Source organism: Vanacampus margaritifer, chromosome 19, assembly GCF_051991255.1.
Source record: "Vanacampus margaritifer isolate UIUO_Vmar chromosome 19, RoL_Vmar_1.0, whole genome shotgun sequence".
NCBI classification, from domain to species: Eukaryota; Metazoa; Chordata; class Actinopteri; order Syngnathiformes; family Syngnathidae; genus Vanacampus; species Vanacampus margaritifer.
The window spans coordinates 15,878,119-15,895,029 of record NC_135450.1 but is presented as its reverse complement, the minus strand read 5'-3'; the positions used below and the strand labels follow the sequence as shown (position 1 = coordinate 15,895,029).

The 16,911-nt window shown below is 43.2% G+C and overlaps 2 protein-coding genes across 6 annotated transcripts; one reads left to right on the top strand and one right to left on the bottom strand.

Moving 5' to 3' along the window:
• Positions 1-1,219: 1,219 nt before the first annotated feature.
• On the bottom strand, positions 1,220-2,035 carry lnc.lemp (lncRNA encoded micropeptide). Of its 3 annotated transcripts, none has more exons than XR_013289342.1 (3): positions 1,818-2,035; positions 1,596-1,682; positions 1,220-1,520 (listed from the first exon to the last, which is right to left on the bottom strand). XR_013289342.1 is itself a non-coding variant. In XM_077552059.1 (2 exons), the coding sequence occupies exon 1, from the start codon at positions 2,033-2,035 to the stop codon at positions 1,850-1,852; it is 186 nt and encodes a 61-aa protein (XP_077408185.1). In that variant the 3' UTR covers positions 1,220-1,520; positions 1,818-1,849. The 3 variants fall into 3 exon arrangements, 1 of the variants encoding a protein (XP_077408185.1); XR_013289343.1 differs by having other exon boundaries at positions 1,596-1,654; XM_077552059.1 differs by lacking the exon at positions 1,596-1,682.
• bub1 (BUB1 mitotic checkpoint serine/threonine kinase) lies at positions 1,945-16,772 on the top strand. Of its 3 annotated transcripts, none has more exons than XM_077552057.1 (29): positions 1,945-2,067; positions 3,570-3,629; positions 3,734-3,875; positions 3,950-4,146; positions 4,231-4,274; positions 4,344-4,408; positions 5,865-5,908; positions 5,993-6,317; positions 6,398-6,458; positions 6,544-6,663; positions 6,738-6,839; positions 7,537-7,600; positions 7,771-7,846; positions 7,915-8,101; positions 8,177-8,243; positions 9,447-9,787; positions 10,365-10,472; positions 10,783-10,884; positions 11,117-11,180; positions 11,960-12,035; positions 12,170-12,287; positions 12,400-12,466; positions 13,644-14,128; positions 14,469-14,569; positions 15,191-15,352; positions 15,441-15,598; positions 15,662-15,839; positions 15,915-16,021; positions 16,193-16,772. In XM_077552057.1, the coding sequence occupies exons 3-29, from the start codon at positions 3,747-3,749 to the stop codon at positions 16,386-16,388; spliced, it is 3,744 nt and encodes a 1,247-aa protein (XP_077408183.1). In that variant the 5' UTR covers positions 1,945-2,067; positions 3,570-3,629; positions 3,734-3,746; the 3' UTR covers positions 16,389-16,772. The 3 variants fall into 3 exon arrangements, with proteins under 3 accessions (XP_077408183.1, XP_077408182.1, XP_077408181.1); XM_077552056.1 differs by lacking the exon at positions 1,945-2,067 and adding an exon at positions 2,892-3,046 and having other exon boundaries at positions 10,783-10,857; XM_077552055.1 differs by lacking the exon at positions 1,945-2,067 and adding an exon at positions 2,892-3,046.
• Positions 16,773-16,911: the final 139 nt, after the last annotated feature.

Below are 16,911 nucleotides of genomic sequence, written 5' to 3'. Positions count from 1 at the left end.
GCCTTTGCTGTCTTCTTCTTTTTTTTCTCTCTTCTTCTTCTATTGTTTTTTACATCCAATTTCAAAAGTAGGCTACGCCATGTCAGGCGCGTTTAACTCACTCGCTGCTGCGGACGGAGAGATTTTGTCAAGTCACTTTTTGAGAAGAGGCTCGCCTGTAATGACTCACGGACGCCTGTAGGTGGCGGCGTTGCGTGGCTTTGGATTTGAGATCACCTGAATCAAAAGATGAATGAGACAAAAGTGGAAAATTGCATCTTTTATTTCGTGTTTTTACATCTCCATGAGTTCTGTTAAGCAACTCGTGACCTTTTGATTGAAGCTGCCAACTTTTCAGGTGAGCAAAAGTATTGGAACGGACATTATTAAATGAACGTCAAGTGAATAACAGAGTGATGTCAACCTTACTTGCAATAACTGCTGACTGACGAATCCGATTAATCGTTACTGCATATTTTTATGAAGTATAATACTGTTCATTAATACTATTTTTTTATGTCAAGGCACCAATGTAGCTACTACATGGACCTTAAGATGGAAGTTGAAGTTTTCGCAATGTTCTGTCAAAAATGTTGAAATGCTTTCCCTGTAATATATATATATATATATATATATATATATACATATATAAACTTAGCATCTACTGTGACATAATGCATAAACGCACGTCTAATTAAACGCCACCTGCACTTTATTTCCCTCCTGACTCGGCACTTTATATTAATGACAGTCGAGTCCCATAAAGCTCTTCAAGTGTTGTCAAGTCGTATTTTATACGTGCGCTTAAATGTAGATATATGAGACTCCTGATTATTCTTATTATCAGATGACATCTCCATCCGCTTGTGACATCTTCTAATGTCTTCGCTCGTAATTGGCCTAATTTTAAAAAAAAACATCTCATTGAGCACACACACAAAATGTGTCTTGAATCTTACAGTGCACTAGCACCACCTATGGATTGGAATAAACATTTATTTTTTTTAATCTAATTTTATTTATATATACTTACTTATATATTATAAAAACTTTGTTTTATGGTTTTGGGATGTGGGAGGAAGCAGTTAGTTTGTCATCAAAATGGCGTCCATATACTGTTTAACATGGCAGGAAGCATGTACTGTATTTGCATTATATATATAAATATATATAATAATAATAATAATCATATAACGTGACTGTCTTCATGTTCTGTGAAACCCATCACCCAAGACAAAACTTTCCAGTTGCTAAGTAATTTAATATACTGTCATACACAAAAGAAGAAAGTATTTTTTGGCAGTATATTTTATTCAAACATTGCTAATTGTGTAATATTTACAAGTCCACAGACATGTTGTTCCTATGGAGTGCTGTGAATCTTGGTCATCTTGGAAGACATAATTATTTGCTTGACATGAAAAATGAGACAATACATGCTAGTGTTCTTGCGTGTTTGCAATGTGGACAAATGTCAAAAGTCCAATTGACAAGCCAACGAGAAACATATGGCAGCCATCCTCTGAGAGCAGCGCACACACCTGAAAAATACAAATAAATTAGGAATCGAGTGGGACAGATGTCGTTAATGTTAATGATAACATACTTAAACGTACTTAGGCGTTGCATTTTACAAGCTGTCATTCTGCGTTTGGCCACTAGAGTCCCCTGTTGACTTTACGAAGATAACCCTTAATTCTGTTCTGATTGATAATCGGTCTAGTTTAGACAGGAATTCTTTTACAAAATGCAAGCACATTACTATAAATAAATGTGTTAAATTCATATCTCTATGTTACAGTCAAAAACAAAGCCTGACGGACTTAGTGTTTGTGTACCTAATGTTGTGTCCACGACCGCGTGTTAGCGTTCAGGACAAGTCTATTTTCTTCTGCGTTTCGCTCAGTTTGTCTTGTAGCCTCTTCTTCCGCCAGTCCAGAAACTTCCTCCGCATCCTGTTCGCCTGCCAGCCAGCCGCGAAGCCCGCCAGGAAGGACACGACTACGGCCGCTTGCACTGACCTCTCCGAGAAGTCTGCCATGGACGCGTCTGTCATCCAGCCGCGCGATGCCGGAAGTAAAGTGATAGGTACAAGTCTCGCGATATTTCATCACGGTATACAGAAGGATCCTACCAGGATGTGCGCGCACGCGCAGACTGAAAATAAATAATAGCAAAAAGGTCCTCATGAGTCAAAACAAATAAAATAATTGAGATGTTGCTATATTCTAATTTGACACTTAATTCCCTTTAAAATTATAATTCCCTTTAAAAATTGTTAAAGTTACAGCAATTCTAATGTTGCCAGATTGAAATCCCTAGTTTTGAGAAAAACGGGTTCAAAGTTTTGGTCCTTGCATCTTGGGAAAAATTTATTCACTACAAAGTTTCAGGAACTGTTGAAAGCTCACTGGAAAGTCAATTCCAATAGGCTAGGCTAGGACATCATCCTAGATTTCGACCCATTAAAAGTTTAGGGAGTTTGGCCTCAGCAGATGAAATCAGACTAAACTTTGAAGATCACGTAAGGTTACAATTCATCTTCTGAGGCATAATCAGCCAAAGTTTAATTATTTTATTGTTGCTCCTCGTGCTATTTTTTCATTTATTTATTAAAATGATGTCATATTGCCGAATTGAGAAAATTGATTTACTAATTTTGAGTAAATTAAAGCAAAAGATCATTTGCCATTTGGGAAAGTCGCTAAATTGGCAACACTGGGACTGCTGTTTTGTAGTGTGGAAGCGGGGACATGAATGCTACACACTCTTGTACAGTAGATGGCAGTATGCACACAAACGTTGCTTGTAATCCGCTATTAACAGAAAGAGGAAGAAGACAAGCAGCTATGCGTAATGCACAGTGGGAATACGTCACAAGATTCTCGGCTTGCTATTGGCTGAGCGCGAAATTCAAACACAAACCAGGAAGACGTTAGCGAACGTTTGCTCGATTGGAAACTTTCGGGGCGGCGTAAGATGAAAAAAGACAATTAGTTTTAGTATTTAATTTTTATTCATTTATTATTCCTCACATAACGAAAATGGATGTGACCTGTTGTTTAAAGTAAGTAAAGAAAAACTACTTGAAGCTCTAGTCCTACTTGGAGTTTTCATTTGTGCTTCCTGAGTGCTGCAGTATACTGTATTCCCCCCCCTCCCTCATGGCTTTTGACTTTTTAACGGGCTAAAACGGTGGACAAAGTTTGTGCCGTAACAAATGACGTTTGTACAAGATTTCGTCTCCTGGTAGGGTCGGGCATTGTGACTCTTGATGGCCTTATTTTGATTCCGCTTGCCTCATTCTGGTCGTGTTTGAATTTTGCTACTGCGGTTGCCTCATCGCATAAAGACCATCATAAATCTGTACAATAATGAACTGGATCGTCTTTTCCTTTTCTTTTTTTTCTTTTCTTTTTTTAAAGATTGGCCACCTCAAATACATCCTGCTTTTCGACACATACGTACTGCTGGTGTTTATTTACGACAGACCTGTTGAAGCAGTTTTCCATAGCGTGAAGGGCCAACTTTGTGCAGTAAATCGTCATCCTGCAATATGAATAACTCGCATTGTAAACCTAATTTGACAGAGCATTTGAAAGCTGTTTCAGCACATACTCGGGAGACGACCCCCTGGATGCATGGCTCAAGTGAGTCTCTGCTCTTTTCTTCTCATTCAGTGACTGACCAGCAGCTGAACAAACATCACAACAGACTTTGTCACTTTTTCTCCCCCACTGTGTGCGCTTGGCAGGTTTGTGGAGTACATGGACGAAAATTTGCCTGCAGGCGGCAGCAGTGAAATGTCGCTGGTGCTCGCCAGGCTGGTGCAGAACTTTCTCAGTGCGGAGCGATATGCCGACGACCACCGATTTGTCAACATGTGCGTCAGATATGTAAGTGTGTGTCATGCCAATTTGATTTCTAAATCCAAATCCAAAGTGCTCTTACGGAAGTTTGTTGTTTGCAGGCCACTTACTACGCCGAGCCCATCGCCCTGTTTGATCACATCTTCAGTGAGGGCGTCGGCACCAGGACGGCGGCGCTCTACGTGGCCTGGGCTCAGTGCTTCGAGCAAAAAGCAATGACGGAGCAAGCAGATGCTGTTTACCGCAAAGCTCTGGAGAACCAAGCCCGGCCCACTGAAAACCTCATGGAAGAGTACAGGTAACAAGTAACTTCCACTTCTCAATCACTGCGGGGTTTTTGTTGCCATATTTGCTAACTCAAAATTCTACATGTGATCCCCAGGAAGTTTCAAGTCAGAAGCAGAAGCCAGGAAATGGTGTCAGAAGGTGAGAGTTCGGAGGTTGTTTGGTCCCGGCAGCTCGGCTGCTAATTTGTTGCCGCCGGATGTGATGCAGGAGTTCCGAAGCTGCCGCAGAATCATCAGCCGCCATCAGACCGCGTGCCCGCTGCGCCATCACAGGTGCTCGTCTCCATTTCATAAACACTAGCAACTCCGTTAGGGCAGGAATGATTTAGAAGTCGAATACTTCAATGAGAGGAAGAAAAAAAATGTCGAAGCTCTCAGTCGTCTTATTGAACAAACGTCAGGAAAACAAAACGCGTTCATACAGGACATGATCTGTCCGAGGCCACTAGCGACATCTGAGCTCTCAACAGTGCGGCGGAGTAGCTAACGGTTAGCCAGTTAGCACACAGCTGTTAACCTGAGCGAACAGCAGCCTCGAGTCAGGTGCAATCATGGATTCTAATTAGGGACGCCGATATTGAGCATTTAGATGAATATCGGAATCTGCCTTTTTTTAAAAAAAAATCTGACGGACGATAAAAGGTCAATCGAAAACCTTTTTAATCTCTACTATTTGTTTACATTTTCAGTTCACTTTATAAGAGATGCTGCTGACCCCGGGAACCTTGAAGAAATGTAAAAGTTTAAGCTTTTAGTTATTAATCAATTTTGGGGGGAAAATATTTACTGTAAAAAAAAAACTATAGAGAGCTATGTTATTTACTTGTTTAAGTTTTGACGAGGAATCTAGAATTTTGTCCTCTTTGCGTGTTCCAAAAATGAAGATAGATTTAATGTAAGAAAAATCCACCTTTGCAAAAATGATTTTTAATCAATCAGAGATCTCTGGACAGATAACAGCCTCTATCATCACTTAAACATCGTGGGATTCAGAGCGTCAAATGTGTCTCTTCCGGGTGTCGAACGGCTTTTATAATTTTAGGACCTCCTGTCTTTTATTTGTAGACAAAACATATCTCTGAGTACTTTTCCATGAGCAGATGGCGTAAACAAGGTCAGTTGGGTGTTTTTGAGACAAATTCTAGTTCAAGGGCTAAATGTGTTTTCGCACAAAACGCTGAGAAGGAACTTTTTTAGACTAAATAGTATGTCCCAGCTTAAGGTCAAATTATACCGAGATCAACACCTTCTGCTCTACTAAGGACACAAAACATTTCGACAAGGTTAATATAAAGAATTGGAATGTTAATAATGGTTAATAAAATAAAATGAAGTATTAAAAATGTTATAATATCTAACAGTTTCCATTTAGCTTTTTAAGACCTACTGATAACCTTGGGAGCTTCTTGAACATTTTTTTTTAATTTAAAATGAAGTCTATTGTCTAATATTTATTTTATTTTATTTTTAAAAATCTACATTTTGAAAAGTCAGAAAAACTGTTCAATAAACATGCTTTAAGACATTACAACATAGGCATTTGTATTTAAAAAAAAAAAATGACGCGAGTATACCTCCCCCCCTTTTTTTTATGAAAATGAATATCGGCTTCAAATACCGGCTTCCTTTAATAATCAGTATCGAAAAAAAAACATATCGATCCATCTCTAATTTTAACAATATTCTGTAGCCGCAGCCTTAAACGAAACCTTCATCTGCTTCTCTTCAGGCCACAGCCGAGATCCAATCCAGCGAGGCCGTTTACGTCCGCACGTAAGTCATAACAATGGCGCACAAACGACATACACATGACATCAAACTTTTTTTTGGGGGGTGACCGTGACCTTTGCCCTCCAGAGTTTCCAGGTCCTCCAGCCATCAGCCCGAGCGCAGCGATCGGGCGCTTGTGAGCATGTACTCCCAGGATGCGCTGACATCGGAAGGGTCCGAGCTTTGCTTCGAGGAAGTGCGGGCGCGGACGTACTTGCAGAAGAGGCGGCAGAAACGGGAGGCCGAGGAGCGGCTGAGATATAAATGCGGAGGGGAGGGGGCGTCGTCATCGTCGCCGCCGTCGCGCCCGTGTCCCGTTGTTGCACGTGAAGCGGAGCATTTGGAGAGGGAGGATGATGAGGCGGTTGCCAGGCTTCGGCACCAAGTCCACGAGATGAGCAGGAAGCTGAAGGTGAACCGGCTCGGGTGCGGGATGCTCATCGGCTCCCCGATGACGATCTGGCATCCTAACATCTGCTTTTGCTTCTCCAGATGTGCCATCAAGGCCCCCAGGAAGGCTGCAGTGAAACACAAGCCCAGGAGAACCTCAATGGTGACTTACTTGCATGTGCACTAAAAGTCACATTGATCCCGTCGAGGCCTCGATTTTCGAACCCGCGTGTGTTTGTGCGTGCCAGCATCACAGGATAGCGCGCACGACGTCTCCCACATCACTCCCAGCAACTCGCTGAGCTGCCAGCACGCCACTCCGCCGCACGTGCTGCCGTCGCCCACCGTCAACACGCGCGAGGCCCTGAGTGAGCACCTCTTCTTTGCCAAGCAAAACCTCTCCCAAAACGTTGGCTTCAACAATGCCACTTGTGCGTTTCAGACGTGATCATGGGAATGTTTCAGTTCCCCACGTTGACCGACGAACCCCCGAGCGACACGCCGGCGGTCGTCCCCGGCGGGAAGCCGGCAGATGATGCAAACGGTAAGCGCCTCCTGCAGCAGTGTCAAAGTCCGGTCCTCGAGGGGGGCCGGAGTCCTGCATGTTTTCAAGGTTTCCCATGTTCAACTCAGCTGATTCGTATTCAAGCTCATCAGCAAGCTCTGCAGGAGCCTGATAATGTTCCAGATCATTGAATCAGGTGTGTTGGAGTAGGGAAACCTCGAAAACATGCAGGACTCGGGCCCTCGGGGACCCGGACTCTGACACCTGCGCCTTAGAGCAAAGGAAAAGAAGACTTAAATGTTGTGTATTTAAACACCCAAAAGTTTAAATTAACAAATATTTTAGGCTAATGAAAGTCCACTAGCTTATTGCTAATGTATAATGTGAAACTCCATAGATGGGCTAACGGAAATTAGCATAGCTGTTCCAATCATTCTAACCCACACGATGCCCAGGCATCAGATCTTTTTTTTTTTTCTTTTTTTTTGTCGATCACTAAACAAATCAAGTGTTGCTGTCAATTTTGTGTTTTTTTTTTCTTTCTAAACTGATTTGATAAATTTTTTTGGCACAAAATTCTTTAAAAATATATATATATATATTTTTTTTTTTACAAGCATTTTTTCTCACACTAAATCCCCTCAACATTAAAAAAAACAAACAAACCGTGATGTCTTTTAAACCTGCAATATCGCATTGGAACCAAATGTAACGTTGGCTACTTCCTGCCTCACAGGCTCCGCCCCACTGGTCAATTCTGCCACCGCAAAGTCCTTCACAATCTACCAGGATGACGCCAGGTCAGTCGGGCAGATGATTGTCACTTGTTAAAAAAAGTTTCTAGACTTTCAAGTGCCTCATTGTGCAAATTTTACCAATTTTGTTTTCTCTTATGCACCGACATTCACCAATGCATTTTTTTTATGCTATTTGTTTCAACTCATTAGCAAATAATGTTGTTGTTGTGCAGTGCTGTCGCTTCCCACGCGCTGAGCAGGAGCAAAACAACGCGAGGCCGAGGCCTGACGGAGAATCTGCCGTCCGCCGTGAGTCGGATACGATTGACTTTCGATGGTCGTGTCTTGTCGTTTGACTCACATTGGATGTATGGCAGGAAGCCAACATGGCGGCGGCGGGGGCGGGGTGGTCCCAGCAGGACAAGACGACCAACGAGGCGAGCGTGTGGGGTGAGGGTTGGCTGGCGGCGTGTCCCAACAACACGGCCGACTTCGCCATGGCGGCGCGCTGCGTGTCCACGCCCTTCGCGCACAAAGGGGCCGGGGACGCGTTCCCGGGCGCAGGTAACACTTCCTGGGATCTTGTTCAAGTTTTCCACACTTTTCCCAGCTGGACGAATGCATGTTGTGTGTTTCCAGTGGATGTGACGCACGCCGACAGGGAAGCCGACGAAAACACGTTCATCAGACGTCTGTGTAAACTCAGGTGAGAGGCTGAACTTCCCGCCCCTCACTTCCTCTTCCTGTGAATCTGAAATACAGTCTGTATTAGTTGTCCCAAACTTTTTTTTTTTTTTTACACCAGGGACTCGGGTTCATAGTATTACAAATTAGTACCTAAACCAGGGGTCTGCAACCTGTGGCTCTTTCCATTTTCTGTGGGTCCTTGTGGGACTCCAAAAAAATTATTTTTTTTTTTTAAAAAAAAGAGTTAAAATCGATTATAAGTTACAATTGGTTTTAAGTCAATTCACTCTCTACAGACTTATAATTGAAATCAACGTTAAGATCAGTTTTAAGTCTTGATAAAACAGGACCTATATGTGGAAATAAGTTTTGGATTTTTTGGGTCATAAATAAATGTTATAAATATTGTACATGCACAATTGAAAGCCATTGATGAAAAATTAAAGAGAAAATATGACATTTTTGGGTCTGCAATTCGATTTTCGATTAAGAACGATTCTTGATTCAAAATGAATTGATTGACAAGTCTGACTCGCGGCACTTTTATCACTCAAAAGAACGGCTACACGAAAAAAAAAAAAAAAACTTTTATTGGAATAACTTGATCATGACTATTTCCTTCTACTTTCTAATCTGGCTACAACTTAATAGTGTATTAGACCGCGTGGAACCACACTGCCCCTCAGTGGCCAAACCGGGTACAACATGAACAGCGCTCCATATAAAGGCACACAGAGACAAAGACAAGACAGTATAAAATGATTTAAATCAAATCGATTTTGGGACATTTAAAATCAATTCTGAATCGTACTAAATGGTAATCGATTTTTTGGCACACCCCTTATAAATATATTCCTTATGACAAACAAACAAAAAAATAAAACAAGGGGAAAATATAAAAGAAACTGTACACGTATGGTTTGCGTGTAAAACGATAGGCATGCTCATGAGCTACTTGCTTAAGCGCATGCCCTCGTCCTGTGGCCGAGGGTAACAACATGGCGTCTGTTTTCTCAGTTGGCGAGACTCTCTAGATATGGCTTTGGTAAAATGTGTTACATGGGCTCCCTCTAGTGGTGCACATAGAATCACTGACATAAGGTTGCAGTGGCTTCCGATTGTTTTGTTTATTTTAATGTCATTCTATTCTTATTATTTTTAAGTTTTGATAAGTTGATTTTGAATTACTTTCTTGTCTTCTCGCACGCCTCCTGCGACTCAGTCCCATCATCGAGCAGAGTCCACCTGACGAAAAGTCCGACGGTCAGCCAGCGTCCTCCTCCGCAGCACACGCCGGGACCATCGTGGGCGAGGGACTCGCCGGCCATCAGTTGAGCTCATCCGCCACCTGGGCGCAGGCCCCGCCCCCACCCCCACCCGCCGCGCTCTCCTTCGGGGACCGCACGGCGTTTGGCCCCTCGCCGGCCGCGCAGGCTTTTACCATCGCGGAGGATTTGCCGCACCGTTACCCGCACCAAAATGCCGTCGTGGGCGTCGGGACCCTCGTGAGTCCGGAGCACGCCGACCAACACATGGCAAGAGGAAACGCGGAGAACTTGTATGGTGAGTTTTATGTGCGTTGAAATATCATGTTGATCCTGATTAACTCATTCACTGCCATTGACGGGTATATGTCATAAATTTATTTGAGCTATTTCTATTAGTTTAACATTTTTTTCTACTTTTGTTAACAAGAGTATGAAAACCTAGAAAAAAATGTTTTTTGTACATTTAGAACAGATATTAAATTTGTGATTAATCGTGAGTTAACTAGTGAAGTCATGCGATTAATTACGATTAAAAAAAAATATCAGCTGACACCCCTAATTTGTAATAATCTTTTCTTTTTTTTTGAATAAATAATGATTGTAATTATTTTTTTCCAATTTTTACTAATCTTTTTTTTTTTTTTTTAAGATTATAAAAAATTAGGGGCGTCAGGCGATTACCATTTTTAATTGTAATTAATCGCATGACTTCACTAGTTAACTCACGATTAATCACAAATTTTATTTCTGTTCTAATACAATAAAAAAAAAAAAGTCAAACTAATAGAAAAAGTTCAAATACATTTTTTGACGTCTATAGCCGTCAATGGCAGTGAATGAGTTAAAAACTTGAGTTTGTGTTTGCGTGCCAGAATCACAGGGAAGCGTCACCCCCAACAATTCGCCCGGCTGCCAGCACGCCACTGCCACTCCGGCACGCGTGCCGCCGTCGCCCACCGTCAACACGCGCGAGGCCCTGGGTGAGCGCCTCTTCTTTGCCAGGCAAACCCGAAAAGATCAATCTAGTGGCGCCTTGACATACGAGTGACACCGCTTAGGAAGGTTCTGGGAATCCGGCCTTAATTCTGATTTTATTTATTTATTTATTTACTGTATTTATTTATCTTTTTAGTGGCTTTTACCCGAAGCAAAAATTTGAGATAAGAGAGATTTGAGTTACGAGTGCATGTATCTCAAGGCGCCGCTTGTATATACTGAAATAGCGCTCATCACGTCTCTATTTTGCTCATAGATCTTTAGTTAGCATGTGTGTGTGTGTGTGTGTTGCAGACGTGATCATGGGAATGTTCCAGGTCCCCACGATGACCGATCACCCCATGAACGACGTGTCGGCGTTCGTAAGCTGTGAGAAGCCGTCGGATGATGCAAAAAGTAAAGCAAAAGAAGACTTTTCTGAGAAACGGACACCAAAAAAAGCTCAACTGAATTGCTTCTATTAGGCTACTAAAAGTCCACTAGCTTATTGCTAACATATCATGTAAAACGTCATAGACAGGTTCATGAAAATTAGCATCGTTGTCCAGGTCATTAAAAATGATATCAGATTCGTTATAACAAAAATTGCTTTTTTACGTCTTCTCTCTTTCCACCTCCCGCCTCACAGGCTCCGCCCCACCGCTCAATTCCGCCGCCACGGAGCCCTTCAGCATCTACCAGGATGACGGCAGGTCAGTCGGAAGATGATGGTCACGTGATCAAATGTTTCTGGACTTAAGTGGCCCAATGTGCCCGTTTTCCTGCTTGGCACGTGCCTGAACATGTTAGGCATCGTTGGAAAGCTGACTTTCTGGAGATTTTAAATCATTCTCAACAGTTTAAGATGCAATCATGTCTGCAGGCTCACTTAAGTCAACATTTCTGTGCGACAAGAAGAATTTGGAATGCTCGATGCCGCTTTTCGTAGTCACCGATACCAAGTATCGATACCACTAGTACTTTTTACCTGGTATCAACGATCAATACAGTAACCATGACAAAAAAAAATAAGATTTTTTTTTTGAAAATAAAAACGAAAAATGCTCCTTTTTTAAAAAAAAAATAAAAAATTACATTATTAAATTTACATACATTATACCAATAATGTGAATAAATAAAACAAGTAAAACAAATAAATTAAATTAACTAAAACTAACTATATTTGTACCAAAAAAGTTAAAAATTTTCCTTGCTTTAAAAAAATAAGCAAATAATAAATAAATACATGCGTACATAATACAAATAATATCAATGAATAAAGGAAATATGTGCAAAATTTTAAGTTTTTTTTTTTTTTTTTAAAAAGAGACCAATACTCCAAATGGTTCAAGAACAGCTTGGAATTTACTTTGGGTGCACCTTTTTTAGGCGTTTTTGGCAAAAAATGACAGGAATGAAAAGTTTTTTTTTTTTTAATAAACATTCTAGTTCTGTTTTCATGCAAAAAAAAATTATTTTTGTGTGTGTGCAGCGCCGCCGCCTCCCGCACGCTGGGCAAGAGCAAAGCAACGCAAGGTCGAGGCTTGTCAGTAAATCTGCCGTCCGCCGTAAGTCGGATATGATTGACATTTGATGGTCATGTCTTGAACGACCGAATGGAGTTTTTGTTACGTAAACATAACACAAGTCCGCTGTGTTTGATGCATGCTAACGTTGCGGTGGCGGGGGGTGGTCCCGGCAGGACAAGATGGCCGACGAGCTGAGCGTGTGGGGCGATGGCTGGCTGGCGGCGTGTCCCAACAACACGGCCGACTTCGCCCTGGCGGCGTGCTGCGTGTCCACGCCCTTCCTGCACAAAGGTAACACTTCCTGCTTCCTGTCACGTGACGACGACGCCGCAAGTGCGCTTAAGCGGCAGTCGAGTGGATGATCGGCAGCTTGACGCCTTTCCCCCGTGTTGTGCGTTTCCAGCGGACGTGACGTGCGCTGGCAGGGAGGCCGACAAAAACACGTTCATCGGACATTTGCAGAAGCTCAGGTAGGCCGAGAAAAACTTCCTATTCTTAAAAGGTTGCGGCTTCAACTAGCGATAGACCGATATGGTTTTCTCAGAGCCGATTTGATGCCGATTATTAGTAGTCAAGGAGGCCGATAACCGATATTTCAAGCCGATATTACTTTGCAGTAATAGAGAAAATATTAGCGTCAAAATTAAGAAGAACAAAACCTTTTCTTTAATTTTTAACTCCTCTCCCAACCATTTCCACTGAAGCAACCCCCTTCGCTCCCGGCTGTTTTACTGGATTTTGACACAGAATATCGTGTTCCGTTGCTATAAAAAAACTACCAAAAGTAAGATTAGAGTATCTTCTTCCACTAGGAAACAAAAAAAAGTAGAATAGTATCTGTTTCCGTTTTGCAGCAATTAGCTATAGCTAAGTTTCATCATTATTCACAAACCTGTTGAAAACACTGTCATAAAGAGCTTGTTGCAACATGGCCCTGGCTGATCTCTTATACTGTGCTGCCACCTGCTGGCCGTTTTTTGTAATAACTACCGTTGCTTTAAGCGACCTCTTCAGGTCAGAGGCTGTATCAAAGCCTTCTGTATGCTCTAGCATACAAAAACTTTTTTTTTTTTAAACAACGTAGAAATACATTTTTGGGTTTGAATGAGTTAGGCATATAAAGAATAGACAGCTTTGTTTACAAATTATTTTTAAAAAATTGCAGGGAGCTTCCAGGGTCATCAGCATTTGTTAAGCTAAATGAAAACTAAGATAGTAAATAGTTCGTTAACGTTTTCTACTAGAAATAAAGTTTTCAAATATGTCAACATTTGCTTTTTTCTTTTATATAAAGTAGGGAATTCGCAATGTCAGCATCATCTTTTATAAAGTTGAAATGTAACTAAATTCCTAAATGAAAAATGCATGCGAAATTGCGACTGTAGCTAATTTGGGGTTTGAGTCAAGGTTCGTAAAAGGTTTCAAAAGATCTTCGCAGACAGTGAAAATTTGTCTGAATATGTTCGAAATGTTTTTGCTTATAAATCGGCCTTCAGATTCGTAAAAAGGCTGATGCCGATATTTGTCAAAATGCCAAATATCGGCACCGATAATCGGTCTATCCCTCGCTTCAAAGTGTTTGTACAGTTGCAACGTGTTTACTTGTGAAGTACTTACTGGCTTCTTGGGTGCCTCCTCTGACTCCAGTCCCATCACGGAGCAGAATCCGCCTGACGAGAAGTCTTCCGCCAGCGCCGCCAATCAGTCGGCGGCCTCCTCGGGGCCACACGGCGGGACCACCGTGTTGGAGGGGCTCGGCACCCACCAGCCCATCGCATCATCCGCCTCAGATGCGATTGCGTGGGCCCCCGTGAGCTCACCGTCCTCCGACCAACACATGGCAAGTCCCGAGAAAGCGTGTCCGGGTCTCCCCGATTCAGCCGAGCGGCTCTCCGGCTCCTGGAGCAGCGGCTCCGACTTCCCGTCCACCGTCGACCAACACATGGCAAGTCCGGAAAAAGAAGGCGGCGGCGGCTCCTCTGACGCCGCTCAGCTGCTCTCTGATCCCTGGAGCAGTGAGCTCATCTCGGACCTGTTGTCAAGGATGAGCCCGCCGCTCACCTCGCACCCGCAATGCGTCATCTGGCAGCGCGGCCTCCCGGACATCGCCGCCAAAAAGACCATCAGCATGGGTAACCATAACTTTTGAAAGGCTTGCTTAGCATAGCATGGAGATTCTAAAGCAGGGGTTCGATCAAAAAAAGTGGCGGGACGAATATGTGCAATTTGAATGTCAACAGAACGTATGGTGTTCCACAGGGTTCAATACTGGGGCCTCTGCTGTTTTCATTGTATCTGTGATACATGTCAACGGAACGTATGGCGTTCCGCAGGGTTCAATACTGGGGCCTCTGCTGTTTTCATTGCATCCGTGATGTCCATGGGTTCCTGGTGCGCATAGAAAAGTGGTGTGTGGGGTTCAACACCTCCACCAAGTTTAAGAATCGCTGTGCTAACGCTTCTCCGCGACAGGAAAAGCGTGTTTGCGAGTGGACCGCGTCCTCGGCCAAGGAGCGTTTGCAACCGTTTTCCAGGCCACGAACCCTGCCAGCTCCGAAAAGATGGTGCTGAAGGTAAGATGGTATGGAGGACCAAAAATGGCAAAATAAAAATAATAAAAGTGAAAATATAACTGATATAAAAAATATCATTCAAAAATTTAATATGAAAAAATAATTAGAAATTGAAATAAAAAGCAACCCCAAAAAAAATTATATACATATATACACATACATAAATAATTAAAAAATAAATATAAAAATATACATAAATAGAATTAAATGTCAATCAAGAAATAAAAACGCTCTGCTCTCATACTTATTTACTTACCCAAGACAAACTTAGGACCGCCCCCTCATTTGAATAACATTTCATGACGCATTTCATGCTGATGGCATATGCAGCATCAAATAAATCAAAATGAGAGCAGAGCGTTTCATTTATTGATTGACATTTAAATGTATTTATTTCTGCCTTTTATTTTTATTTTTTGAATCTCATTTTTTATTTTTAATATATATTATATCCATTTATATTTAGTTTCTGTATTTAATAATGATGTTTTTATTTTGACATTTATTCCAATTTTATTTGGGCATTTTTGGCCCTCCGTAAGATGGCACATTTGACGACGACGTGTGAGAAATGTTCCAGGAAAAGCAGGCCGAGTGTGAATGTGACGTTGTGCCGAGCAGGTGCAGAAACCGGCCAATCCGTGGGAGTTTTACATCAACACTCAGCTTGACCTCCGCCTGTCTCCGCCCTCCCGTCATTTGTTCGCCCGCATGCACTCGGTTCACGTCTTCGCCGACGGCAGCGTCATGCTGGGCGAGCTGCACAGCTACGGCACCCTGCTGGTACACGAAAAGCGCCCGTGCTCCGCTTTGCCTCGTGAGCCCGCCGCTCTCCTCACCCGTTGAAATAATTGCCGTGTTTTCCCGCCAGAACGCAGCCAACGTTTACAAAAGCGGCGTCGACAAAGTCATGCCTCAGCCGCTCGCCATCTACTTCGCCGTCTGCATCCTGCGAATGCTGGAAGAGCTGCACGCCGCTCGCATCGTCCACGCCGACGTCAAGCCCGACAACTTCGTCCTCGGGCAAAGGTACGCCGCCGCGCACACACACGCGTGCATATCGCCGCCGCTTTACAAACGCCGTTTGCGCAGGTTCGTGGAGAACGGCAACTTTGAGGCGGACAACCTGGAGCACGGCCTGGTCCTCGTCGACCTCGGCCAAAGCATCGACATGGACCTCTTCCCGCCGGGGACCGCCTTCACCGCCAGGTGCCTGACGTCCGGGTTCCAGTGCACCGAGATGCTCAGCGGGAAACCTTGGAGCTACCAGGTCAGACGCTACCTCGACTTTTATGAGGAATCGTCACACAAGCGCGACCTCTGATGACGACGATGTGGGTTGCAGACGGACTTGTTCGGCGCGGCGGGGACGGTCCACGTGCTGCTGTTCGGGTCGTACATGCAAGCGGTGCAAGAAGACGGCGAGTGGAGGACCCGCGCGTCCTTTCGAAGGTTCGTTTTCGTGTGCGGTTCACACCTTGGACACAAATCAGAGTACATTGAGATACACGAACATGCGACTGAAATTGGAACCAAGTCGTGATTCGAACCCGTTTCAATTGCTACCAACGGAAAAAATCATTGCATATTAAATCGCAATTTGATTATTTTCCTCGCCCTCAGGATGCCTCACAGTGACGTGTGGCAGCATTTCTTCCGCACCCTGCTCAACGTTCCCGCCTGCCGTCCTTCCCCCGCGACCCTCGCCGACCTCCGCCATCGTCTGACCGCCGTCCTGCGCAGCGACTACCGCCACAAGCTGCCGTCGCTCAAGAACCGCCTGCTGGTCCGTCTGCTGGAGAGCTGCAAGGCCGCATAGCTGCGCTGACGACATCATGTTGCGATTATGCCGGGGGTCACCTGGAATGTCAAAACAAGCAAAAAAAAAAAACGAAATTGTGTTCAAATGTTCTCATCTTGATTAAGTTTGACCGCCAGGTGGCGCCACCGAGCGAACAAAGCAGATGCCTGAGGAGTTTTATCAGACCGTTTTTTTTTTTGTCTGAAAATTGTTTTATATCTTTGTTCTTTTATTTATTCTATGCATTTGACGAATAGTGACGAGCAGAACAATTGAGGGTTCTTCCAAGAGCTGGCAGAAGTTATTTGCCATTCATACAAAAGAAGTTGATTTTTATTAACCGTACGTGCCGTCAGATTTTTTCCTTATGTAAAATTGTTCAATAAAGTTTAGGAAACTGGAGTCAACGACTGATTATGCATATGTTGTACACAGATGAGGACAAGTAAAAGTTCACATCTGTAGAGAAAAAAAATGCTTTTATTGGCAGAAGCAGGAAAAGTCACACTATTTTACATTTTGTACGCAATACACTATCAAC

Coding starts and splice junctions, on each gene's coding strand:
- lnc.lemp (XM_077552059.1), bottom strand. CDS start 2,035: ATGACAGACGCGTCCATGGCAGACTTCTCGGAGAGGTCAGTGCAAGCG.
- bub1 (XM_077552055.1), top strand. CDS start 3,024: ATGGATGTGACCTGTTGTTTAAA. Junction 6,318..6,397: donor AGATGAGCAGGAAGCTGAAG/GTGAACCGGCTC, acceptor TTGCTTCTCCAG/ATGTGCCATCAAGGCCCCCA. Junction 14,570..15,190: donor CCGAAAAGATGGTGCTGAAG/GTAAGATGGTAT, acceptor TGTGCCGAGCAG/GTGCAGAAACCGGCCAATCC.